At 50.9% G+C, this 26,831-nt stretch overlaps 3 protein-coding genes across 3 annotated transcripts in view; all 3 read left to right on the top strand.

The window, feature by feature from the left end:
* The window catches only part of LOC148116155 (uncharacterized), a 41,309-nt gene extending 30,924 nt beyond the window's left edge, over window positions 1-10,385 (top strand). The window contains exons 9-11 of the mRNA XM_087888311.1: window positions 6,636-6,733; window positions 6,971-6,994; window positions 7,812-10,385. Coding sequence (XP_087744437.1) covers window positions 6,636-6,733; window positions 6,971-6,994; window positions 7,812-7,825 — 136 coding nt within the window. The 3' untranslated portion in view covers window positions 7,826-10,385. The remainder of the gene's footprint in view (window positions 1-6,635; window positions 6,734-6,970; window positions 6,995-7,811) is intronic.
* The window catches only part of LOC148116150 (rano class II histocompatibility antigen, A beta chain-like), a 191,910-nt gene that overhangs the window by 63,127 nt on the left and 101,952 nt on the right, over window positions 1-26,831 (top strand). The window lies entirely within an intron of this gene.
* LOC148116154 (uncharacterized) lies at window positions 13,953-17,243 on the top strand. The gene is made up of 3 exons (XM_087888310.1): window positions 13,953-13,957; window positions 15,992-16,407; window positions 16,824-17,243. The coding sequence occupies exons 1-3, from the start codon at window positions 13,953-13,955 to the stop codon at window positions 17,129-17,131; spliced, it is 729 nt and encodes a 242-aa protein (XP_087744436.1). The 3' UTR covers window positions 17,132-17,243.

The raw sequence follows: 26,831 nt of genomic DNA, 5'->3' as shown, positions 1-26,831 counted from the left end.
GGGCTGGGGGCGTCTTTCTCCCCCCTTTGGGGCGCTTGTGGGGAGCCTCCATGGCTTTGGCTGGGCTCCCCCTGATGCTGCTGCTGGGGGCGCTGGCCCGGATCCCCGGGAGCGAAGGGGGGGAGGAGACCCCCGGTAAGGAGGGGGCTGGGCGGGGGAGGAGGGGGCTGGGAAGGGGGAAGGAAGCCTCCCCCAGCCTCGATCTCTGCGTGGTCTCCTCCCCCTTCCTCCCCACAATCTCCCCCAGGAGGACGGAGAGGGACCCTAATCCTAAGACTTCCCCCATGTAGCCCAGGTGGGGGTCGCGGCCTCTCCTGTGCCTGGGTGGGAGGGGGCTGCATGGAAAGAGGAAGGGGAGGAAAAGCGAAAGAGGGAAACTGAGGCATTTTCAGCCCTGAATCCCCGGAAGGGAAAAGAGGCATTTGAGCAAAAGTCTTTTTCCTTCTTCACAAACTTCACTTTTTCTTCTCAATCTCAGATTTGAGGCTTTGAAGGTCAGGCAAGAGGGGGGCTTCGGGCCCTTCTGGGGGAGACCCTGAATTGGGGGAGGAGACCAAGAACCCCCATAATCCCCCTGGAGGGGAGGGGGAAGGGAGGGAGAAGGAGGGGGCGGGAGACCCACCCTTTGAGAGGCTCTTCGGGGGGGCTGCACTGCAGGGTCTTTTTGGGGAGGGGGAGAGGAAAGAGGGGTGATCCTCCACAGTCCCCCAAAGGGAGGGAGCTGGGCTGAAGATTGGGGGGAAGGAGAAAAGGGAGGAGAGAGGAAGGGAAGGTGAGGCTTGAACAGCAGGGAGACCCCACGAGAGTCGGTCTAGATGTCCTCATTGTGGCCCCTCCCCAGATCCCCTCCCAAAGGAAGAGAGAGTGGGGGGGATGGAAGCTACTTTCCCTCCAGCCCCTCCCCCCATCCTTCCTGCCCCTTGAGATCCAACCTTCCCTGCAGAGACTGAACGGGATCGCTGGACCGGTTGAGCTTCTGCCTGCCTTTTCCCACCCCTCCCCCTCTTCCCTCCCCTCCCCCTCCAGACCCCCCAGGAAGCCTCCCTTCCTCTCTGGGACTGACAGAGTTCCCGCTCCCTCCTCTAGGGGGCATCTTCCTCCATTACCTGAAAGGAAGGTCCCCCTTCCCGCTAGATCCCCCCTCCTCTCACAGCGGCTGGGAGCGATGGGCCCTGGAGTCCCTCCTGACGGCCTTCCTCCCCCTCCTCCTCCCCCGCGCAGCCCATTTCCTGGCCCAGGTGAAGCACGAGTGCCGCTTCCTCAACGGGACGCAGTGGGTGAGATACCTGGAGAGGCAATTCTACGACCAGCAGGAGTTTTTCCGCTTCGACAGCGACCTCGGGAAGTACGTGGCCGTCACGGAGTTTGGGAAGGTGGATGCGGACAAGTGGAACAGGGATGAGCAGCGTCTGCAGTACATGAAGGCCGGAGTGGATCGCTTCTGCCGACACAACTACCGGGCGCACAGCTTCCAGTCGGCCAAGGTGGAGGAGCGCCTGGTTGGCCGGAGAAGTGAGTCTGGGGGGGAGGGAGGGAGGCGGATGCCGGGACCCCCTTTTCATTTAACCCCTCAGGATCCTCCGGGATGGAGGTTTTGCTCCTTATTAATTTATTCTACCCTCTCAGATTCATAAAATCCTCCTTTTCTTCCCAGGGTCCAAAGTCTCATCCGCTCTGGAATCTGGGATCCCTTCGATCCATTCCCCCCCCTCAACAAGAAAATCCATCCACATATGTTTCCTTTGGGGTGGGGGAGGGGAATCCAGCCAGATCTCTCTCTCTCTCTCTCCTGCTCAATGCAGGCAATCCTCCACTTAACAACAGTTCATTTAATGACCGTTGAAAGTTACAACAGCAGTGAAAAAAAATGACTTATGACCCTTTTTCACACTTACGACCATTGCAGCCTCCCCAGGGTCACGTGATTCAAATCCAGATTCTTGGCAACGGCCTCGTACTTGTGACGGTCACAGTGTCCCACAGACACGTGACCCCCTTTTGCGACCTTCCCATAAGCAAAGTCCGTGGGAAGCCGGATTCACTTAACAATCCTGTTACACATTTAACAACTGCAGTGATTCACTTAACGACTGTGGCAAGAAAGGTCGTAACATGAGGCAAAATTTATTGAACAAACATCTCACTTAGCAACAGAAATCTTGGGCTCAATTGTGGTCATAAGTCGAGGACTCCCTGTATCTACATATATATTTCTCTCTATCCCCGATTCATTTCTATCCTATTCAGGAACCTCCCGTCTCCCTCCCTCTTCCCACCCAGAAGCCCCTCCCCTCTTCCTCTGCCCCAGAAATGCTGCTTTTGGCACTTTGGGAGAAAACCTCATTTTTTACCCAAAATAAAAAAAAGAATTAGTGGACACTTTTTCTCCTGTCGACCCCTTTCTATGGATCTTTTTTTTTCCTCTTTCTTCATTCAGAGTCATTTCCATTGGATTGGAATTGGATTGCAGCTTTGAAATCCAATAAAGAAAGAAATGAGTAACGGAAGCAGGCAAGAATTTGTAATCATGATTCAATGCTTAAACCGAGATGCAAAACCTCAATAATAGGAACCCTGATCGCTTCCGTCTTCCTTCCTGGGGAGGCTCCTGATTTGGGGGGAGAATCCAAAAACACCCAGAAACCTTAAAACTGAATTTGGGGTCATAAGAAAGAAATTGGGCCTCCATTCAGCCCTGAAGCCTCAGATTCTTTCATTCTCTCTTCCAGATTCCTTCAATGTTGCCTACATTTCTTTTTCTCATTTTATTTCTTTATGTAATAAAAATCTTCTATATTTCTTTTATCAACTGATGGGGTTTCAGAGGCCAAAAGCATTGCGCAAATCAAGGACTTTAGCTGCCCTTGTTGCCATTCGGCCTTTCCAGGGAAATTATATTCCTTTTATTAGAATCAGAGAAGTCTTTAAAGCATCATCACTTAAGAACTGGTTAAGTTTAACTCCAGAGATTCTCCAAAAATAACATCTCACCATAGAATCCAATAAGATCTTTCTTCCATAAGAGGAAAACCTCCAGATCCTAAGAGAGGATTTTCAGCTGCCACATAAGATGCATTTGGAAATGTTTTTACTACCAAAGAGGATATTTTCATGGAGATAATAATATTCAGCTGTTTAATTGGTTTCTGGATGATATTTAAAGTTTTTTTCCCCTACAAACAGCCCAACATTCTTGTCATCTGGCACAGTACTTGAAATAATTCTCATTCCAATAATATTTAATATAGAGATTTCACTTTCACTTTTATTCATTTCTCTAGTGATTTTTGAGAACCTCCGAAAGTGCCCCAAGTGCCAATTGTGTTGGTGTTGTGAGTGTGTCTCTTTTGTGGGCCTCTCAGGGCCTCCCTCCCTCCTCCCTCCTTTTGGGGGTCTCTGGGGGGATTTTCCCTTCAGGGAAAGGAGCTTCATCAGCTGCCCAAAGACTCCAAAGCCCATCCTCCCCTCCTCTTTTCCTCCCTTGCCTCCTTCCTTCCTTCCTTCCTCTGGTTCAGGAACAGGACCAAAATCTCTGGATGGTTTGTTGCTTTAGCTGCTCAGAAGCTTCATCCACATAAATAAAATGCATTTTCATTATAAATCCAAAATGGTGATCCTGAATTTCATTGTGATTCATATAATTTCTTCTTCATCAAAAGTATTATTTTTACTTCCATGAAAATACTTCAGACAAGAGGCCAATAATTCTCCATTTATTAAAAGAACAGGAATATTTATTAAATCCCATGTATTTAGAGCAAATTGTTGGTGCGGCTCCAGTTGAGGAGACCTGAAATCACAGGATGTTTCTTGAGTCTCTTTGGGGGAATTTTCTCTTCCTTTTTCTTTGACTTCTGAGCTGACTTTTCTCTCCGGAGAGATCCGGGCGTCTCCTTCCCCCGAGAGGCCAAAGCTTTTCTCCGGCCACCAAGAGAGGCTCCCAACCTTCCCTCAATTCTCCCCAAAATTATATATATGTATATAAAGACCTTAATGAATCCTGTTGAATCAATCTGCCTGTGGGTGCTTTCTGGATTTGGTTTTTACAAGAAACTCTGATTTATATCTGTGTCCTATTTTACTATTTTATGCATCAAGCTTGATATCAAAAAGAAATCTTGAATAACATGATGTGGGGCAGCTAAAATGTACTTTGTCCTCCTGCTGTTTTAAATCAAAAGGTCTATTAAATTGGATTCCTGGATGGGCCGAGGGAGAAAGTTGTGTCCCTCGGTAGGTATTTAAAAGGAAAAAAAAAACCTTTTTCCAATTCAATTAAAATCTCCAGCAACTCCCATCTGGCCAAATAGGAACCCCAAAATCTTCACACTGCAGTCTTGTAAATAAGGAGGTTTGGGATGGGCTATAAAAATAAAAATGTAAAAATACCAAATTGCAGCTTTAAAATCTGATCCTTCCATTTTCTTGCTAAAAGACTTTTTTTCTCATCCAAAATTTGCATTTCCTGTTTTTTAAAAAAAAGCCATTTTCAGTTTGTAAAGCCTCTGCCTTCTTTTAGCAATTCCACAAAGGCCTTTAATGTCCCAAGAGGCAAATGGGATTTTCCTGGAAAATAAAAAAAACTCACACCTGAAATGCTGCTATTTGTCTGCGTGGAAACCTGACCAGATCCCAGGTTGGAATTACAAATAACCATTTAAAAATGGGTTCTTCTTAAGCATTATAGAATTTACTGTTAAGAAGAAAATCCCTCAACAGAAAAGAAAATGGTTAGCAAAGGACTCTGGGCTGGAATGGATCTATTGTCAACTCTCTTGGGGGGCTCATCCAGACTAAACCCCCCCCATTAATCCATCCAAGAGTTGTGCCAGTTGGAGCATTTGCTGAAGGAGGAGATCCAGATCCAAGATCCCCTCTGGATCCCTTCCCCACTCCCTGCCCCCCTCATCCAGGGCAGAGGCTTCCCTCGGGGAGTCAGAGGGACCCCTCCCCACCTCCTTCCCCAGGAATGGCCGGTTCCTGCGGCTGGGAAGGAGGCCGGCTGGGTGCAGGCAGAGCCTGGTCTGAGGGGGGGGTCTCCCTCTGAATCCCCCCAAAGCCCCCCCAGGAAGGATCCTTGAGAGAGATCATGAGATCCCCCAAAAGCTCTTCTGCCCTTCCTGCTCTGAAGGGGGGATTCAGGGTCTCTCATCTTCAATGGGGGAGAAACTTTTCCTTCAGGGGATTCTGGCAGTTATGGGGAGCAAAGGGCTGCCCCCCCCCCCCATTGGGCTCCTTTGCCCTGTCCTTCAAAATGCCTCTTTCTCTTGAGGCTGCCTAAAATTGGAGGGTTTTGCAGCCACATCACATTTTGCACTTTTCCCCCTGAAATCTTCTGCTGATTTTTTTGTTTATTTCTGCATCTTGTGGATCCTAAAGGGAGAAAAGAAAAAGTGGAAGGAGAAATTTTCTCTCTCCAAATAAAACTTTTTGAAACGTGATTGACACACCAAAGAAAATTGAGACAAATATCGGCTTTTCTCTCCTCTTTTCTCTCTCTTTCTTTCTTTTTCTTTCTTTCTCTTGGCAAGCTTGGTTGACCACCTTCAGGGCTGCCCAGAGGCATTTGGCTCCATCCTCTCTCCTCTCCTCTATAACCTCCGCATGAAGCCGCTGGGTGAGGCCATCCGTCACCAGGGCTGGAGGTCTCCTCCGTCTGCTGATGTGATAAGGTTTCATCTCCACCTCTGGGGACCCAGGAGATGCTGAGGCTGCCCCCTCGAGGGTCCTGGAGGCTGTGGGGGGAGGGGCTGAGTGGGGGATTAGGGGCTTCGGCTGAACCCTGGAAAGGCCAAAGGGCTTTGGGTGTTGGGAGCCCCAAGATGGGGGACTTTAACCAACTTCCTTCTGGGTGGAGCTGCATTGTCCCAGAGACCCAGTTGGCAATTCTGGAGGTTCTCCTGGACTCCCGGAGAGCAGGTGGCAGTCACGGCTAGGAGAGTGTCTGTAAGACTTTGGGTTAGTTGTGGCCACTTTGGCAAATAAATTTAATAAATAACTAAGTTTACTAAACAAACAAACAAACAAATATTGTGGTATTAGATCTAATTAAAAATCTGATTTCATTTTCAACGAGATCCCAAGACTCATCCGACTCGTGCTGCGTCTGTCCTTCCCGTCTTCTGCGTCATTTCTTTCCTGTTGTGTCTCTCATGTGCCTCCTTCTCCTCCTTCCCTCCAGCCAAGCCCTCCGTCTCCATCTCCCCCACCAAGATGGACCCCTCTTCCCCCAACACCATCCTCCTCTGCACCACGACCGGCTTTTACCCCGTGGAGATCGAGGTCCAGTGGCTGAAGAATGGGCGGCCGGAGGAGGAGGGCGTGGCCTTTGGGGAGGAGCTCCAGAACGGAGACTGGACCTACCAGCTCCAGGTGATGCTGGAGACCCAGCCCCAACGGGGGGACGTCTACACTTGCAAGGTGGGGCACGCCAGCCTGGAGGTCCCCATCACCGTCCAGTGGGGTAAGCCCCTCCCTCCCTCGCCTCCTGGTCTGGGAACTCCCATCCTGCCCTGAGAAGGGGGAGAGACCCTCCCTGTGGGGGGAGTCGGAATGGACCCTCCTGGGGGAAGGTGGGCCTGATCCTCCTGCTCAGGTGAGGCTCCTTCTCCTTCCCCAGAGCCCCGTTCCTCCAGCTCTGCCAGGAGCAAACTCTGGACGGGGATCATGGGGGTCGTGATAGGAGTGGCCTTCCTGGCTGTGGGGCTCTTCTCCTACCTGAAGAGCAAGAAAGGTGAGTCTGGGGGGCTGGAGGGGAGGTGGTGGGGAGGGGACCCTCTAGGGGAGGCCTCTCCTCAAGCTTAGCAGGTGGCCAAGAGGGTCTCCCTGAGGAATGTTTTTGGCAGCTTCACTTATTTGAGGGGCTATAAGTGAGGATCACACAACCCATTATGGGCTATCGATGGGGAGGGGGTCCCGCTGAGTCCTCCAGCCCATGAAGGGTCCTGATTGGGTCTTTTTCTCCTTCCAGCAACTCCCATCCAACCTCCTGCAGGTGAGTTTCTCCTCTTCCCCCTCATCTCAGCCTCTCTTAAGAGTTATAGGTGGCTTTTAAAATTCTTTAATTGTTCCTTTTAAAAAAAAAAAAACTTGCCTGAACAATATCTCCTTGTTGTGGATAGAGCAGTTTTTTGGATTTTGGGCAACATTTCTTTACAGAGGTCTGAAAAAGTATTGCAATCAAAAACAAAAGCACACACAAATTTTGCATTTCACCCCGGGTGAAACCCATGCTACTATGCACTGCGGTATTGTAGGTCACTTCAGCAAATGGCAGGAGATCTGCCCAGCTAAATTGCTGATAATTATCATAGCATCTCAGGTATTGTTCTGTCATTGCGTTCGCTCGTTCTCTACCTCCGTTCGTCCTCAGGTGGGAGGCGGATCTAAGCCCTTGAGATGAACCTATCAACTTAATGAACTCCCTCCAAAACTTCGCCCTGAACTGCACCCCACCCTCCGGTCCGAGAGGATCCTTCTTGGCACCCCATGCAGACTCCTTTGGGTTCATTAGTTGGAACCTGGACAGGCTCTTCTTCCTGACCCCCCTTCTCCTTGTGAGAATTCCCACGATTTCTGGCCAAGTGAGCCCAGGCTCCCCCCATCGTAGCCCCGTCTTCTTTCTTCATATGAAGCATCCCAGCCTTTTCCTCCCTGAAATTCTCTCTCTATGTGTCCCTGCCTATATCAACCACCCCCCTGCAGTGTGGGTCTGCCTTGGGGGTGGGAGCTGAAAAGGAAGAAAAATATGTTATTTACAGGAAAAGTGTCTCTTTATTTTCTAATTTTCTTCCCCATCTTTTTTTCTACAGCACTCATGAACTAATCCTGCTCTCCAATGCAAAAGCATATTTTTTTCTTTAGTCGCTGATGACACTTTGTCCTGTTTGCAACCTGTGAGAAATGGAGGCTGAAGGTGGCAGTTTGGGGGGAGGAGGAGAATGGCAGCCTGGACCTTCTCCTGCTGAGACACACACATACACCCCAGCTTCCTTTCAGGGCCTCTCTTTCTTGTGACGGAGGGGTGGAGACCATCTAGGCCAGGGGTCCTCAAACTACGGCCCGCAGACCGAGTACGGCCCACTGACACAATGTATCCAGCCCACACAGTGGTGGGATTCAGCCCCGCCCGCTGCCCCACCACTCCCACCCACTCCTCGCATGGCTGGCTTTTCCTAGCTGACAGGTGCCCGGGGAAGAGGTGCCTCACCTGCTGTGGCTGTCAGAGGGTCCGGGGGACGGCCAGGGACTGCATGGTCCTTGTGTGGCAGCAGGGACTCCGCAGCTGGCCCTCCGAGAAACAGGCAAGGTGGCGGCAGCAGGCCGAGGGGCGGAGGCGGGTGAGGCACGTGATACGGATCACACGCCTGCTCCATCCCATGTGGTTGGGACAAGGCACATGGTTGTCCGAGGCATCCAGCCCGCGGGACGGCATTCCTCTCCCCTGCGCCTCTGTCTTTGGCTACTGCTCCCATTGCGGGGGAAGACAAGGTGAGGAGTGGGGGGGGGCTGCTGCCTACTGCCTCCCATCTCTTTTGCCCTGCAGTTGGAGATCACGTCACTGCTGGTCATCTCCTTGGTCCCCTCGCGGGTCTTGCCCTTGGCCTATGCATGAAGCATGTTCCCCTCACGCACCCAATTGCAGCCGTGGGTGCACAAGAGGGGCGCTTTGCCAGCAGACCCTGCAGGAAATGGGGAGGGGAGCCCGGCCTTTCCCTGTCTGCTACCAGACAGAACATGTGGGGCCATCTGGGCTTCCCTGAGGCATTGGGGGGCGGGGGCGTGGTAAGAAGCAGCACTCACCCCAAGGCTGGAGGAAGAGAGCCTTTGAGCCTTAGGCACCAGTTTGGGTGGCGCCTTGCCAACTCGCCTGCTCACACGGAAGGAGGCCCGGCTACTCCCGAGCCATGCCTTCCCGGAATTTGGCTGCCACCCTCCCTCTCCAGTGGCGGAGACGGCTGTCCTCTTTCAGGAGCGGGCAGCTGAGCAATGGTGGGGGGGAGGGAGAAGGCAGCAGCTGTTGCAGCGCCCACTCCCTAGCTCGCTCGCCTCTCACCAGTCCCGCTTTGCCAACAGGTGCATGAGCTCGGAATGGAGATGCGGTGGGGTGTGGGGGGAGGGCTGCAAGGCTGAAGGCTGCCTTCAGTCCAGGGAAGGGACCGCAGGAGGAGCTGTGTCCCTCGGGCAGCGTCCCGAAAGCACTGTGGAGCTGCTGCCTGGCAGGACAGGGCGGGGCGCTGCTCTCTCTGCTGAACAGCCCCAGTGAAAGAGGCACATCATTGGGGGTCTCTACTCCTGGCAGCTCCTGGGTGGCAACTCCACCGCCACTCAGCCGACCTGTGCAGCCTGAAGGAGGCGAAGAGGCCAGTTAGAAAGGCTGTTCCTCTCCAAAAACCACCAAGGCTGTCAGCAGCTTCCCCAGGTCCATTAGGCTGCGGCCACGAGTGGGGAAAGCTCGATCCCCATTGGTGCTATGGCTGCCCAAGTCCAGCCGGGATTGCGTCCCTCCACCCCCCCACCCCCCACCCATCTCTGCTGATCCTGGGCAGCCAAGACTCCGATGGGGATCTGGCTTCCCCACTTGCGGTGGCCGCAGCCTAATGGACCTGTGGAAGCTGCTGACGTTTCTTTCCTGAGAGAGAGATGGGAGGGAGGGAGCGAATGGGATGGGATGGAGCAAGGTTTCTCTTCCCCATTTCCCATTTGCTCTTCTAGGAGGGAGAGAGAAGGAGAGGGAGAGAGAGATGGATGGATGGATGTGAATTGCTGTGAAACTGAGTTTTCTGAAGTGGCCCACTAGACTTGTAAACAATTTAAAAAACAATCTAGTCAAAAGAAAAGTCAAACAAAAGCAAATAAAACACTCCCAGGAGGAAAACCAATTAAAGTTTCATTTGTGTGTAATATTTAATGGACTGCTAAATTGGCTGTGCCCACCCAGCCTCACCCACCAAGTCACATGGCCACCTAGCCACGCCCACCCAGTCACATGGCCACCTAGCCACGCCCACCCAGTCACATGGCCACCAAGCCACGCCCACCCAGTCACATGGCCACCTAGCCACGCCCACCCAGTCACATCCCCCAGCCACACCCACCAAGTCACATGGCCACCAAGCCACACCCACCCAGTCACATTCCCCCCCCAGCCACACCCACCTAGCCAGTCCGGCCCTCAAAAGTCTGAGGGACCCTGAAGTGGCCCCCTGGTCAAAAGTTTGAGGACCCCTGATCTAGACTGTCCCCAGGAATACTGGGCTGACCTGTCACTCCAGACCCCTCAACTCTCCAGGAACCCACAGCAGCTTCATCTCCATCATTCTTCCTCCCACTCACTTCCCTTCCCTTCGCTTTGCGACACACTGATGTGAACGAATAAGCTTCTACTGTCTCTTCACAAATAAAAATATTTTAAAAAGAAGGAATGTTAGGGAAAAAGTCACTTTTCTCACTGCCATTGTAACTTTGAAAAGTCACTAAATGAACCGTCATAAGTCAGGGACTCCTTTCTTCAATGGGCTCTAACTGAGGGAGAAAAGGACCAGAGAGCTATAATGAGGTGGTGGGGAAGGGCCCCTTCAGCCGCCTCCAATGGGGCAGAGGACCTTGTGGCTGCCCCACCTGCAGACTCAGCCATGGGGCGGAGGAGGAGGAGGAGGAGGGGAGTCCCGGAGCTGCCCTGAGGGAGAATGGAGGCTTAGGGGATGAGATAATTAAGGATACAATGATCGCCTGGGGGAAAAACTTTGGAGACTCAATTCATTTAGAGAAATGGCAGGAGATCTGGTGGGAGAACATGAAATTCGTAGTCTCTACGGCATACAAAGGAAACATCTACAAGATGATATACAGGTGGCATCTTCCCCCCCCCCCCCGATAGACTAGCCAAAATGTTGGTCTGAGGAATGCTGGAAATGTGGGTGTGAGTGTGGCACCTATTTCCATCCGTGGTGGACGTGCCCGAAAGCAGGAGAATTCTGGGGGGAAATAAAAAAATGGCTGAATGAGATTTTAAATCAAAAGATCGAATGGCGACCAGAGACACGCCTGCTCGGCTCCAAACCGGGAAATATCAGAAGAGACTCATGATATCTTGCATTACACATCATCACAGCGGCGAGATTGGCGTATGCTCAACTTTGGAAAAATCAAAATATCCCATCGGAGGAAGCGATGATAAAGAAGATTTTAGACTGTGCGGAAGGAGATAAATTGACTAAAAAAATAAAAGACACCAATATGTTTATCTTGGGAAAAATTCTATAGGTGTCTAGAGAAGAGGAAAATATAACCCAAATTAGATGAGGAATTATATCTATCGAGAAATTTATACTATACAAGAAAAGTGAGGTCGGATAGACCTAATTGTTTTATAAAGATATGCAAGATGTTCTCTCTTCTTTGGATTATGATATAGATATACAGAACCGAATACGAGGTTATTAAGGTCCTGCTTATAGATATTCTTGCTTTTTTTCTTTTCTTTTCTTTTCTTGTTTGTTGCTGTTGTGTTGTCTCGTTTGTTATTCATATGATGTGTTGTTCTTCCTTTGTTTTTAATGGAAAATATAAATAAAGATTATTTTTTTAAAAAAAAGAGAGAATCCAGGCTTGTTGCCTGCTGGATCCTGGCCAGGTCCTCAGTTCCGCTTCGGAGGAGCCCAGAGCTTCAGGCTGGGGAAGCGAAGCCCAAACGCCTCCGCAGCTCTTGGGGGCTGGAGAAAGGAACTCTGTGTGTGTCTGTCTGTGTGTGTGTGTGTGTGTGTGTTTATGTGATGTCTGGGAGAGCTCAAGAGAGAATCAAACTCTGTGTGGGGGAGGGGAAACGTGAAAAGAGCCCAGAAGTTCTGCTTTGATCAGGAGAGCGATGGGATCCCACCAGAGTCTCTCTGGATCTGGGGCCAATTTTGTGTGACTGGCTGTGTCCAAACACACAATTGTGGGGCAGGTTCGGACTCTGCCGCCTCCTTCAGCTGCAGGAGGGGACCCAGTTCTGGCCTGCTGAGGCTGGTGCTGCCCCTCCCCCCATCCCGGGAGAGGATCCAGGCCGCCTCAGGATAGGCGCCCTGTGGGATGTCTGCCTGCTGCAGCTGGGAGAGGGTGGGGGCTCTGATCTGCCATCACCAACCATAGCTGGCATTTTTTTTTTTTAATTTGATTTATATGCCGCCCTTCTCCGGAGACTCAGGGCGGCTTACAGTGCGTTAAGCAATAGCCTTCATACTTTTGTATATTTATACAAAGTCAGCTTATTGCCCCCACAAACTGGGTCCTCATTTAACCTACCTTAGAAAGGATGGAAGGCTGAGTCAACCTTGAGCCTTGGAGAGATTCGAACCAGCAGAAATTGCAGGCAGCTGTGTTAATGACAGGGTGCACTAAACCCCTGTACTATCAAGGCTCTTGATCCTCAGCCCTCAACAGCTGGCAGCTGCCCAGCCTCCGATGCCCTCACCCAGCTGAGAGAGATCGGCCTGGTGAGCCTGAGGATGGGAGACCACCAGGAAGCCTCTGGGCTGCTGTATAGGCTGAAACTCCTGCAAGACAAGGAGGGAGAAGCTTCAGGCCCCCCTCGAACTCCCCTCCCTCAAAAGATTCACTTCCCATTCCTCTCTCAGCCTTGCCTCCTCCCCCTCCCCCCTTTCTCAGTTCCTGCCGTTTGGAAGACCTCGTGGGAACCCAATTCCCCTTGTCCAGAGAGAGGGGACAAGGCTAGAGTGGAGGGGAAGCCCTAAAGGGGGGCAATGAGGGGGTCTCACCTTCCTTGGTCCTTGCCCCCACCTCTAAACACAGTAGCCTTTTAGTCTTTCCCACCTTCCTGAGGCTCAGGGTGCAAGGGAGGAAATTGGAGGTCTCCAAGCCCCTCTTTACGCTCCTCCCCTGGGAGCCTCCCCCCTTTCCTGCCGGCCTCAGGTGCATGAGGAAGCCCGACCCCCAGTCCTGCGTCAGGAGGGAGGAAAGGCTGCCCACGCAGAGCAGGACAGAAAACGGGGGGTGGGAGGAAGTGGGGAGGGAGGGAGGGAGGAGAGTTAGGGGGAGTGAAGAGAGTGAGGGAGAGGGGAAAGCAAGAGGGGGGAACGGCAGGGCTGCGGAATTCTATTTCTGACTTCTAGAAAGTCGAACGTCCGTCCCACCCAATGAAAAATGGAGCTTTGTGAGCGTCATCCGTCTCCAGGCAGAGGAGCCTCCGAGGGGTCCTTTGGGGGAGATGGTTCTCGGAGGGGCCGGGGGATGTTCAGCTGTTCAGCCTGGATTTGGCCTTTGTGTCCGCCCATCGAGCCCTTCCGAGGACCCGGGAGAGGCGGAGGTGGGAGTTTGATGGCGCCAAAGGTCTCCTCCTGGCGGGATTTCAGCAGTTGCAAGCAGAGCTGCCTTCCGCAGTTGACTGAGGGGGATTTGGTCCATGCCTGACCCTCACCCTGAAGGGCAGGAAAGGGGAGTCTGTGGGGCTGGAGAGGAAGGGGGTCCTCTGGTGGAGGAAGGTCTTGTTGGGCCAGGAAGTCTGACCCCTGGGAGATCCACCCTGCCTAGGTAGGTCGAGGTCAGGGTGGAGAAATGGATTTGGGGATTTTTCTGACACCTGGAAATGCAACACACGGGATCCAGAATAACAGAGTGGAGAGGGACCCTGGAGGTCATCTAGTCCAACCCCTGCCTGAGCAAAATTGAAATATGCATTTCTAACCTATATACCTACATCCTCTTTTATTTTTGAAGTTTCTCATCTCCTGCACCATCCAATCTCCTGCAGGTGAGTTTCTCCTCTTCCTCCCTCACCTGAACCCCTCCCCCACCCCAGTTTCTAAAAACCCTTTAATTCTTCCATTTTCTTTACAAAAAATGGTTTCTAAACAGATGGAACCGTCCTCAAACTCTCCCTGCAGGGCCTCCGTGCTCCAGACGAAGGAAAGCCTTGAAATTTCAGCCAGATTTTCCTTACGCAAAACTCCACCATGAGGTGCCCTCAAACACCAAAACAGACACACACAAAGGGATGGACGAAGTGATGGAATGAAAAATGTGGCAGAGATGGCAAAATAAACTTTTTGACCAGAGGAAAGAATAGATTTATTCCTAACCCTACCTGGAAGTCCCTTCTGAACTTTGTGCAGAAAAAAAATTAAATCTGGACTTTTGGGATTTATTGATTAAGTTAAGTTGTTGGTATAGAAATGGTTAAAATTTACTTAGAGAAGAAATAAAAACAGAGACTACAATTTCACTTGCTGAGAAAAGTTTTTTTCCTCTCTTTTTTCCTTTTGTCCTTTATCCCCCACTTCTCCTTCCCCTTTCTTTCCCTTCCCCGTTTCCCATTTCCCTACGACTTTTATTTTCTACTTTATGCTGTTATTATCTTAATGGAACATCATAAAACGGAGCCTTTTGTTTTAGGGGCCTTCCTGTCCCACAGCCAAAATAGGCAAATCTCATCACGATTCCACTCTAGAGCTGCACCATCAGATGCCAAAATGTCACTTTCTATATATTTTTTTCTGCTGAAAGTAGAGATTGTGGTGCATTATGGGAGAAGATGTGGACGTTCTCCGAGGAAAGGAGAGGGAAGCGGAGGAAAAACGGCCGAACTTCTGAGCGGGGGCGGGGGGGGAGGGGGGAGCCCCGAAGGACCCTCGAGCTCTGCATCCACTTTGCCCTTCTGGACTCTCCGCAGCTCCACCCTGGGCCCCTCTGGGCACTGTGGGAACTCAAAGGGCATCTAGTCCGCACCTCCAGGCGCATAAATGGGGATTGGAGGAGAATCCTGGGTGGGTGGGTGGGAAAGGGAAGTCCACGCTTCCCCCACGGAGCCGCTTCTCTCTCTGCGTGGAACTGTCTCCTGCATCGGGCGAAGTCAAGGGAGGCTCTGCCCGGAGACTGATGACGCTGCAGAGGGGAGGATTCCCATTGGTCCTCCTGCTCTTTCTGGACTCTCCCTCTTCCGAAGTCCGAGGGAAACTCCTCCCCCCCTCCAGACCCTCCGATTCCTCCTCTGGGGCTGGGAGCGTCTTTCTCCCCCCTTTGGGGCGCTTGTGGGGAGCCTCCATGGCTTTGGCTGGGCTCCCCCTGATGCTGCTGCTGGGGGCGCTGGCCCGGATCCCCGGGAGCGAAGGGGGGGAGGAGACCCCCGGTAAGGAGGGGGCTGGGCGGGGGAGGAGGGGGCTGGGAAGGGGGAAGGAAGCCTCCAGCAGCCTCGATCTCTGCGTGGTCTCCTCTCCCTTCCTCCCCACAGCCCCCCCCCCGGAGGACGGAGAGGGACCCTAATCCTAACCCTCCCCCCATGTAGCCGAGGTGGGGGTCGCGACCTCTCCTGTGCCTGGGTGGGAGGGGGCTGCAGGAAAAGAGGAAGGGAGGAAAAGCGAAAGCGAAAGAGGGAAACTGAGGCATTTTCAGCCCTGAATCCCCAGAAGAGAAAAGAGGCATTTGAGGCATTTGGGCTTCTTCAGAAACTTCACTTTTTCTTCTCAATCTCAGATTTGAGGCTTTAAAGGACAGGCAAGAGGGGGGCTTCGGGCCCTTCTGGGAGAGACCCTGAATTTGGGGAGGAGACCAAGAACCCCCATAATCCCCGTGGAGGGGAGGGAGAAGGAGGGGCGGGAGACCCTCCCTTTGAGAGGCTCTTTTTGGGGAAGGGGAGAGGAATCAGGAGTCCCCCAAAGGGAGGGAGCTGGGCTGAAAATTCGGGGGAAGGAGAAAGGGGGGAGACCCCGGGAGAGTCGGTCTAGATGTCCTCATTGTGACCCCTTCCCAGATCCCCTCCCAAAGGAAGAGAGAGTGGGGGGATGGAAGCTACTTTCCCTCCAGCCCCCCCCCCCCATCCTTCCTGCCCCTCAAGATCCAGCTTTCCCAGCAGAGACTGAATGGGACCGCTGGACCGGTTGAGCTTCTGCCTGCCTTTTCCCACCCCTCCCCCTCTTTCCTCCCCTCCCCCCTCCAGACCCCCCAGGAAGCCTCCCTTCCTCTCTGGGACTGACAGAGTTCCCGCTCCCTTCTCCAGGGGGCGTCTTCCGTCAGTCTCTCAAAGGAAGGTCCCCCGTCCCGCCCCCTCCTCTTCTACCAGCAGCTGGGAGCGATGGGCCCTGGAGTCCCTCCTGACAGCCTTCCTCCTCCTCCCCCTCGCAGCCCATTTCCTGTACCAGGAGAAGGGCGAGTGCCGCTTCCTCAACGGGACGCAGCGGGTGAGATATCTGTACAGGAGCTTCTATGACCGGCAGGAGATCGACTACTTCGACAGCGACCTCGGGAAGTTCGTGGCCGTCACGGAGTTGGGGAAGCCCGATGTGGACATGTGGAACAGAGATGAGCAGCGCCTGCAGTACCAGAAGGCCGGAGTGGATTCCTTCTGCCGGCACAACTACCGGGTGGACAGCTACCAGGCGCCCAAGAGGGAGGAGCGCCTGATTGGCCGGAGAAGTGAGTCTGGGGGGGGAGGGAGGGTGGGCTCTTCCCTGGGAGGGGGACACCAGAACCCCCCCTTTCCTTTCCTGTCATTCCTTGGGATCCTCCCGGATGGACGTTTTGCTCCTCATTTATTTATTTATTCTGCACTCTCAGATGGACAAAATCTTCTTCCCAGGGTCCAAACTCTCCTCCTGTCTGGAATCTGGGATCCCTTTGATCCATTCCCCCCCCCCCAAGAAAATCCATCCAGATATATTTTGGGGGGGGCTGGTAGGGGGAATCCAGCCAGATCTCTCTCTCTCTCTCTCCCCTGCTCAATAGAGGCAGTCCTCCACTTAACAAGAGTTCGTTTAATGACCATTGAAAGTTACAACAGAAGTGGGAAAAAAATGACTTATGACTGTTTTTCACACTTACGACTGTTGCAGCCTCCCAGGGTCACGTGATCAGAATCCAGATGCTTGGCATCGGACTCGTACTTGTGACGGTCACAGCGTCCCGGAGTCATGTGATCCCCTTTTGCGACCTTCTGATAAGCAAAATCGTCAGCCAAACCGTGTCCACTGGCGGCCCCCAGGGGGAGGGCCTTCTCTGTGGGGGCACCTACTATCTGGAACGAGCTCCCCCCGGAGATACGGAGGATCCCGGATCTGCGCACCTTCCGTCGCGCTCTCAAGACCTCTCTATTCCATCAAGCTGGCCTGGCCTAAATCTTTTCCCCCTTTTTTCTTTTTAATGTAAATCTTAATCTGTTTTAAATTACTGGCCTGTTTTAAATCTGTTCTTGGGCCAAATTGTTTAATTCGGTTTTATTCTGCTTTTAAATTTTTGTATTTATGTGTTTTATTTTGTGGCTGGTCAGTATATAAATCCAATAAACTAAACTAAACTAAAGTCCGTGGGGAAGCCGGATTCACTTAACAACCCTGTTACTCATTTAACAACTGCAGTGATTCACTTCATGACTGTGGCAAGAAAGGTCGTAACATGGGGCAAAATTTATTGAACAAAGGTCTCACTTAGCAACAGAAATCTTGGGCTCAATTGTGGTCCTAAGTCGAGGACTCCCTGTATCTACATATATATATTTCTCTCTATCCCTGATTCACTTTTATCCTATTCAGGATAGCCCCTCCCTCTCTTCCTCTGCTCCAGAAATGCTGTTTTTGGCACTTTGGGATAAAAAAATGTGGGTTTCATTTCACCCAAAATAAAAAAAAGAATTAGCGGATGCTTTTTCCCCTGTCGACCCCTTTCTATGGATCTTCTGCTTTTCTTTCATCTTTCTTCATTCAGAGTCATTTCCATTGGATTGGAATTGGATTGCAGCTTTGAAATCCAATAAAGAAAGAAATGAGTAACGGAAGCAGGCTAGAATTTGTAATCATGATTCAATGCTTAAACCGAGATGTAAAACCCCCAATAACAGGAATCCTGATCTCTTCCGTCTTCCTTCCTGGGGAGGCTCCTGATTTGGGGGGAGAGTCCAAAAACACCCACAAACCTTAAAACTGAATTTGGGGTCATAAGAAAGAAATTGGGCCTCCATTCAGCCCTGAAGCCTCCGATTCTTTCATTCTCTCTTCCAGATTCCTTCAATGTTGCCTACATTCCTTTTTCTCCTTTTATTTCTTTGTCTAATAAAAATCTTATTGACTGATGGGGTTTCAGAGGCCAAGCATTGCGCAAATCAATGATTTTAGAAAAGCCTCTTAGAACATTTGCTCCATCCGGGAATTATTGAATATTTTAGGGGAACCAACAGAGATTTTGCTCTCCACATATTCAGTCCGGAGGCAAAACTCATTTTCACTCCTAAATTCTTCCCTGCAAATCTAGGAGGATTTTCACCTGCAACATAAGATGCATTTACCAAACAGGATATTTTCATGGAGATAATAATATTCAGCTATATAATTAGTTTCTGGATGATATTTAAAGTTCATTTTTCCCCTACAAACAGCACAACATTCTTCATTCTTCATAATCTCCGAAAGTGCCCCAAGTGCCAATTGTGTTGGTGTTGTGAGTGTGTCTCTTTTGTGGGCCTCTCAGGGCCTCCCTCCCTCCTCCCTCCTTTTGGGGGTCTCTGGGGGGATTTTCCATTCAGGGAAAGGAGCTTCATCAGCTGCCCAAAGACTCCAAAGCCCATCTTCCCCTCCTCTTTTCCTCCCTCCCCTCCTTCCTTCCTTCCTTCCTCTGGTTCAGGGACAGGACCAAAATCTCTGGATGTTTTGTGAAAAACCTTTAGCTGCTCACAAGCTTCATCCACATAAATAGAATTCATTTTTATTATAAATCCAAAATGGTGATCCTGAATTTCATTGTGATTCATATAATTTCTTCTTCATCAAAAGTATTATTTTTACTTCCATGAAAATACTTCAGACAAGAGGCCAATAATTCTCCATTTATTAAAAGAACAGGAATATTTATTAAATTCCGTGTTTTTAGAGCAAATTGTTGGTGCAGCTCCAGTTGAGGAGACCTGAAATCACCGGATGTTTCTTGAGTCTCTTTGGGGGAATTTTCTCTTCCTTTTTCTTTGACTTCTGAGCCGACTTTTCTCTCCGGAGAGATCCGGGCGTCTCCTTCCCCTGAGAGGCCAAAGCTTTTCTCTGGACACCAAGAGAGGCTCTCAACCAGCAACTCCCATCTGGCCAAATTGGAACCCCAAAATCTTCACACTGCCGTCTTGTAAATAAGGAGGTTTGGGATGGGCTATAAAAATAAACATGGAAAAATACCAAATTGCAGCTTTTGAATTTCCACTAATTTAAAATCTGATCCTTCCATTTTCTTGCTAAAAGACATTTTTTCTCATCCAAAATTTGCATTTCCTGTTAAAAAAAAAAAACATTTTCAGTTTGTAAAGCTTCTGCCTTCTTTTAGCAATTCCACAAAGGCCTTTAATGTCCCAAGAGGCAAATGGGATTTTCCTGGAAAAAGAAAACAACTCACACCTGAAATGCTGCTATTTCTCTGCATGGAAACCTGACCAGATCCCAGGTTGGAATTACAAAGAACCATTTAAAAATGGGTCCTTCTTAAGCATCATAGAATTTACTGTTAATAAGAAAATCCCTCAAGAGAAAAAAAAATGGTTAGCAAAGGACTCTGGGCTGGAATGGATCTATTGTCAACTCTCTTGGGGGGCTCATCCAGACTAAACCCCCCCCCCATTAATCCATCCAAGAGTTGTGCCAGTTGGAGCATTTGCTGAAGGAGGAGATCCAGATCCCAGATCCCCTCTGGATCCCTTCCCCACTCCCTGCCCCCCTCATCCAGGGCAGAAGCTTCCCTCTGGGAGTCAGAGGGACCCCTCCCCACCTCCTTCCCCAGGAATGGCCGGTCCCTGCGGCTGGGAAGGAGGCCGGCTGGGTGCAGGCAGAGCCTGGTCTGGGGTGGGTCTCCCTTTGAATCCCCCCAAAGCCCCCCCCAGGAAGGATCCTCAAAAGATCATGAGATCCCCCAAAACCTCTTCTGCCCTTCCTGCTCTGAAGGGGGGATTCAGGGTCTCTCATCTCCAATGGGGGAGAAACTTTTCCTTCAGGGGATTCTGGCAGTTATGGGGAGCAAAGGGCTGCCCCCCATTGGGCTCCTTTGCCCTTTCCTTCAAAATGCCTCTTTCTGTTGAGGCTGCCTAAAATTGGGGGGTTTTGCAGCCACATCACATTTTGCACTTTCCCCCCTGAAATCTTTTGCTGATTTTTTGTGTATCTTGTGGCTCCTAAAGGGGGAAAAGGGAAAGTGGAAGGAGAAATTTTCTTTCTCCAAATAAAACTTTTTGAAAAGTGATTGAAACACCGAAGAAAATTGAGACAAAGATCTTCTCTTCTCTTCTCTTTTCTCTTCTCTCCTCTCCTCTCCTCTCCCCTCCCCTCCCCTCTCCTCTCCTCTCCTCTCTCTCTCTCTCTCTCTCTCTTTCTCATCTCTTCTCTTCTCTTCTCTTCTCTTCTCTTCTCTCATCTCCTCTTTTCTTCTCCTCTCCTCTCCCCTCCCCTCTCCTCTCCTCTCCTCTCTTTTCTCCTCTCTCTCTCTTTCTCTCTGTCTCTCTCTCTCTGTCTCTCTCTCTGCAAGCTTGGTTGATCACCTTCAGGGCTGCTCAGAGGCGTTTGGCTCCGTCCTCTCTCCTCTCCTCTATGACCTCCGCATGAAGCCGCTGGGTGAGGCCATCCGTCACCAGGGCTGGAGGTCTCCTCCGTCTGCTGATGTGATAAGGTTTCATCTCCACCTCTGGGGACCCAGGAGATGCTGAGGCTGCCCCCTCGAGGGTCCTGGAGGCTGTGTGGGGAGGGGCTGAATGGGGGATTGGGGGCTTCAGCTGAACCCTGGAAAGGCCAAAGGGCTTTGGGTGTTGGGAGCCCCAAGATGGGGGACTTTAACCAACTTCCTTCTGGGTGAAGCTGCATTGTCCCAGAGACCCAGATGGCAATTCTGGAGATTCTCCTGGACTCCCGGAGAGCAGGTGGCAGTCACGGCTAGGAGAGTGTCTGTGAGACTTTGGGTTAGTTGTGGCCACTTTGTGCACAATAAATTTAATAAATAACTAAATTTATCAAACAAACAAACAAATGTTGTGGTATTACACCTAATTAAAAGTGTGGTTTCATTTTCAACGAGATCCCATGAATCATCTGACTCGTGCTGCATCTGTCCTTCCTGTGTTCTGCGTTATTTATTTCCATGTCCACCACATCTGGCAGAAGGTTCCTTCCACCTCTGGGCGTTTCCAGCATTTATCCCTGTCAGACATGCCTATTTGGGGAATTCTTTTTGGAGACTGTAATTGGTCCCAATCAGGAAGGATTTAACATTTTTCCCTCTTTCAGGATCCCTTTTAATTTCTTGCTGCAATTTACTATGGAAGATGACTTAAAACACAGTATATTTTCAGGAGTGAAAAGGGATCTTGGCCTGAACTAACCAACTTGGTCTTCCATTCTGGGCCCTGTTGTGTCTCTCATGTGGCTCATTCTCCTCCTTCCCTCCAGCCAAGCCCACCGTCTCCATCTCCCCCACCAAGATGGAGCCCTCTTCCCCCAACACCATCCTCCTCTGCACCGCGACCGGCTTTTACCCGGTGGAGATCGAGGTCCAGTGGCTGAAGAACGGGCGGCCGGAGGAGGAGGGCGTGGCCTTTGGGGAGGAGCTCCAGAACGGAGACTGGACCTACCAGCTCCAGGTGATGCTGGAGACCCAGCCCCAACGGGGGGATGTCTACACTTGCAAGGTGGGGCATGCCAGCCTGGAGGCCCCCATCACCATCCAGTGGGGTAAGCCCCTCCCTCCCCTCCCTCTCTTCCTGCCCTGAGAAGGGGGAGAAACCCACCCCATGGGGGAGATGGAATGGACCCTCCTGGGGGAAGGTGGGCCTGATCCTCCTGCTCAGGTGAGGCTCCTTCTCCTTCCCCAGAGCCCCGTTCCTCCAGCTCTGCCAGGAGCAAACTCTGGACGGGGATCATGGGAGCCGTGATAGGAGTGGCCTTCCTGGCTGCGGGGCTCTTCTCCTACCTGAAGAGCAAGAAAGGTGAGTCTGGGGGGCTGGAGGAGAGGTGGTGTGGAGGGGACCCTCTAGGGGAGGCCTCTCATCAAGCTTAGCAGGTGGCCAGGAGGGGCCCCTGGAGGAATATTTGTGGGAACTTCTGTTCCTCAAGCGGTTATTAAGTGAAGATCCTGCAAACTATTATGGGCTATCAAAGGGGATAGGGACACCCCACCAGTCCTCCAGCCCATAAAGGTTTCTGATTGAGTCTTTTTCACTTTCCAGCAATTCCCATCCAACCTCCTGCAGGTGAGTTTCTCCTCTTCCCCCTTATCTGAACCCCTCCTACAAGTTATTGGTGGTTTTTAAATTTCCTTAATTGTTCCTTAAAAAAAACATACCTGGACAATATCTCCTTGCTGTAGATACAGCAGATTTTTGATTTTTGGCAGCTTTTCCTTACAGAACTCTGAAAAAAGTATTGCAATCAAAAACAAAACACACCCAAATGCTAAAATCTTGCCCAAATTTTTTTCAAGTTTTGGGAAATTGCAAAAGGGAAGGGAAGGTGGGGGGCATTCCTTCCCATTCCTCCCTTGGGGAGGGAGCACCCCAGGTTTAGATTCCCCCACGGATTTTGTAAGCACCCCACCCATTCTGTTAGGGTCACTGTGGAAGGGGGTTCCCGAGGATATTCAGCGGACAAATTCCACCCCTGTGGCTATTTTAGAAGGGGTGAATCCCGTGCTACTATGCACTGTGATATTGTAGGCCACTTCAGCAAATGGCAGGAGATCTGCCCAGCTAAACTGCTGATAATTAACATAGCATCTCAGGTATTGTTCTATCATTGCGTTCGCTCGTTCTGCAGCTCCGTTCGTCCTCGGGTGGGAGGTGGAGGTGAGTCCTTGAGATGACGCTATCAACTTAATGAACTCCCTCCAAAACTTCGCCCTGAACTGCACCCCACCCTCCGGTCCGAGAGGATCCTTCTTGGCACCCCATACAGACTCCTTTGGGTTCATTAGTTGGAACCTGGACAGGCTCTTCTTCCTGACACCCCCCCCCCTTCTCCTTGTGAGAATTCACACAATTTCTGGCCAAGTGAGCCCAGGCTCCCCTCTTTGCTGCCACCCCCACCGTAGCCCCATCTTCTTTCTTCATATGAAGCATCCCAGCCTTTTCCTCCCTGAAATGGGCAGATTCTCTCTCTGTGTGTCCCTGCCTGTCAACCACCCCCCTGCAGTGTGGGTCTGCCTTGGGGGTGGGGGATGAAAGGGAAGAAGAATTTATTATTTACAGTAAAAGTGTCTCTTTATATTCTGATTTTCTTCCCCATCTCTTTTTCTACAGCACTCATGAATTAATCCTGCTCTCTGATGCAAAAGCATATTTTTTATTTAACAGCTGAAGACTCTTTGTCCTGTTTGCAACCTGTGAGAAATGGAGGCTGAAGGTGGCAGTTTGTGGGGAGGAGGAGAATGGCAGCCTGGACCTTCTCCTTCTGAGACACACACACACCCCAGCTTCCTTTCAGGGCCTCTCTTCCTTGTGAGGGAGGGGTGGAGACCATCTAGACTGTCCCCAGGGATGCTAGGTGGACCTGTCACTCCAGACCCCTCAACTCTCCTGGCTTTGAACCCACAGCAGCTTCATCTACATTATTCTTCCTCCCACTCACTTCCCTTCCTTTCGCTTTGCTATAAAAGAATAAACTTCAGATGTAAGAAAACCCTGGAATCCTTCCTTCCTCTTCCTCCTCTTCCTTTTTGCTGCCCCCGCAGGAGGCTCCTCCCTCCGCTGCCTCTGGATCCACCATCCAGGCTACTTTTGGTCTGAAGCCAGAACTGGTTCAGGAGGAGGGTGGGCAGATCCAGGGAGGCGAAGGGGCAGGACCCCCCTTTCTGCTCAGAGGCCCCCTTGCTCTGCTTCCCCTCAAGCCCCCTTTGGAGGAGCAGAATGGCAGCAGGCACGGTCCTCCCTGAGTATTTGTGGGGAGAAATTGTGGGGGCACCCGAGACTCCCCTACATTTATCCAGCCATTTCAGCCATTTCTCTCCTTCACAACTTGAGGGTCCTGCCCCATTTTGCCACCCAATGGCTCTTTGGGGCTCAGATTCGAATGGTATTGAGTCTCCTGCTTGATGGTATAAATGGTGTAGGCCCGAGCAGGAGGTTGGACTAGATGACCTCCAAGGAATCCATCTCAATCACCGAGGCAGAATTTCCGCCTCCCCTTCCTCATCTGGGGTCTTGGGGCCACCACAGGAAAAATAGGCCGGAGTGTGATTGTAGGAATTGTGTGAAATTGCCTGAGAAGATTTGGGCTCCTTTGAGCAATGCCTCCCCTTGCAAGACAGTGTGCAAGAACCTGGAGAAGGGACAACACCAAATGTACCAATGGCAGGAGAGGAAAAATTACACTGAACTTCCTTAAGAAAAAAAGAAAGTCTTGTGTTGATTCATTGTTTAGGGGAAGTGAAACAGCCGTTTCTAAGACGGACAATCAAACTAAGGGGGTTGGTTGTTTCCCAGGAGCAGCTATCAAAGACGTGACTGAGGGGCTTACAGAAATAATGAAGTCCACAGATTCTTATCCCTTTTTCCTCTTTCATGCTGGGAGGAATGAAAAAGTCCCTGGAAACGATGCCAAGAGACTGGGAGCAGGTGGGCAAGGGAGCCAAAGAATTGGGGGCACAGGGGGATTTCTCTTCCACTCTCCCAATAAAGGGAACCATCCAAGGAGGGAAGGCAGCACCTTGGAAGTCAAGCCTGGCTTAGGGGATGGTTCTCTCGAGGGAAATTGGGATTCTTGGACCATTGTCCACAACACCCACATGGGGGGCTTCTGGCAGGGGATGAGCTGCCCCTCAGAAGAGCCCAGAAGGTCGGCTTTGGACACCAACCGGCTCTCCTCATCCGAAGGGCTTGAAAGTGAGACCGAAGTGAGAGGGAGACAAAGTTTTAGAAGCAAATTCCAAGCTCAAATCTCAGGGGAATCAACCGAATGGAAAGAAAGAAGGGAAACTCGGAGACAGAGCAGGAGATGTAGAAAGCAAATATGGGGTCAGTCAAAGAGGGACTCAGATGCCTCTGCACGGATGCTCAAAGTACGAGCAATAAACGGGGTGAAGGTGGAGCCCAAAGGCAGGTGTGACATTGTTGCAATCACCAAAACTTCATGGGATGAAACCCAAAATTGGGAGGTGCAACTAAAGAGATTTAATGCGGAGGAATCAGGCAGCAGCTGTCCAAAGGAAGTGGGAGACACGGACACAAACTTGTAGTTTTATGTAAATAAATGTATTTCACATCTACATTCACAGCAGACAAGAGAGTCGGGAATGCAGGTGAGATTGTGAGGTAAATCTCAAACAGCATTCTGAGCCCATGGAAGAAAAAGGCGGGAAAAAGGGAAACTCCCCCTTTCCACCCACAGCAACCAATCAGAGCGCAGATCACCTCATACAGGAGCCTGCACGCACTCAGCCACAATGGGGTGTTCGGGACCAATGTGCATTTTCCTCTTCCAGCTATCAACATTTAATATCTTCCCATTTAAAGGGCTCCAAAGAAACAGACCTAATAAAAGAGGAGGTGGAGTTGCACTATGTATATAAAAAATAAACAAACTGATTTAGAAAAGCAACAGAAGAAAGAAAAACCTCCTTCAATGCATTTGGGTTGACATAAATGTGGGAGAAAAGAGGGATGGGGGAATATTCGGAGCCTCCCAACCAACCAGAGGAAAGAGATGGAACTTTCTGTTACTTAGCCGAGGCCCGGAGGAAGCTCCCCGCAAGAGTCATGGGGGGCTTGGACTCCCTTAACCTCACCTGGGAGGCAGGTTCTGCGCCTGGTGGAAGAGGAAAGAGGCTCCTGGGAAACCCAGCAGACCAGAGGCCGCCTTGGAAGCAGCCCCCCCTCCTTTCCCCCCATACGGGGCCTTTGCCACCAGGGGAGGGGAGACCCTGGACGGGGCCTCCTCCAACCCCCAGGGAGCCTTTGAGGCCGCCCCTCCCCCTCCCTCTCCTCCTGGCCCCTCCGATCCTCTCTCTAGGATGCTCCGGTCAGCAGAGAAGCCTTTAAGGTTCATCAGAGAGGACCCAGGAGAGAACTAGGGAGACTGTGGCCGGCAGAAGCTGTGGAGGCTCTACGAGGAGATTCCTTCAAGGGCAGAAATTGGAACGTATTTAAAGAGGCTGCAACGAATGGAGAAGACACTGATGGGAACGAATAAGCTTCTACTGTCTCTGCTTATATTCAAAATAATAAGGTTATCCATCCATCAAATCTCTCTCTCTCATCTTCTCTCTCACATTTATGTAGCCCCTCATCTCACAACAAGTGACTCTGTGCCACATACAACAAAAATAAAAACAGGTATTTACATGAAAGTATTAAAAAATATTTAAAAAAGAAGGAATATTAGGCGGAGAGTCACTTTTTTCAGCACCATTGTAACTTCAAATGGTCACTAAATGAACCGTTATAAGTCAAGGACTCCTTTCTTCAATGGGCTTTAACTGAGGGAGAAAGGACTAGAGAACTATAATGAGGTTTTGGGGAAGGGCCCCTTCAGCCGCTTCCAATGGGGCAGAGGACCAAGGGGCCTGAATAACAGAGACTGCCCAGAGACCGATGATGATGCAGAAGGGAGAATTCCCATTGGTTCTCCTGCTCTTTCTGGACACTCCCAATTCCGAAGTCCGAGGTGGGGGGTCGCACCTCTCTCACCCCTCCCCCAGTGTCTGGGTGGGAAGGGGCTGCATGGAAAGAGGAAGGGGAGGAAAAGCGAAAGAGGGAAACTGAGGCATTTTGAGCCCTGAATCCCCAGAAGGGAAAAGAGGCATTTGAGCGAAAGTTTTTTGGCTTCTTCAGAAACTTCCGTTTTTCTCCTGAATCTCAGATTTGGGGCTCTGAAGGTCAGACAAGAGGGGGGCTTCGGGCC

Source organism: Pantherophis guttatus, chromosome 2, assembly GCF_059756535.1.
Source record: "Pantherophis guttatus breed Tessera chromosome 2, ASM5975653v1, whole genome shotgun sequence".
NCBI classification, from domain to species: domain Eukaryota; kingdom Metazoa; phylum Chordata; class Lepidosauria; order Squamata; family Colubridae; genus Pantherophis; species Pantherophis guttatus.
Note: the sequence above shows the minus strand (reverse complement) of the source record. Positions and strands in the feature narration are given on the sequence as shown.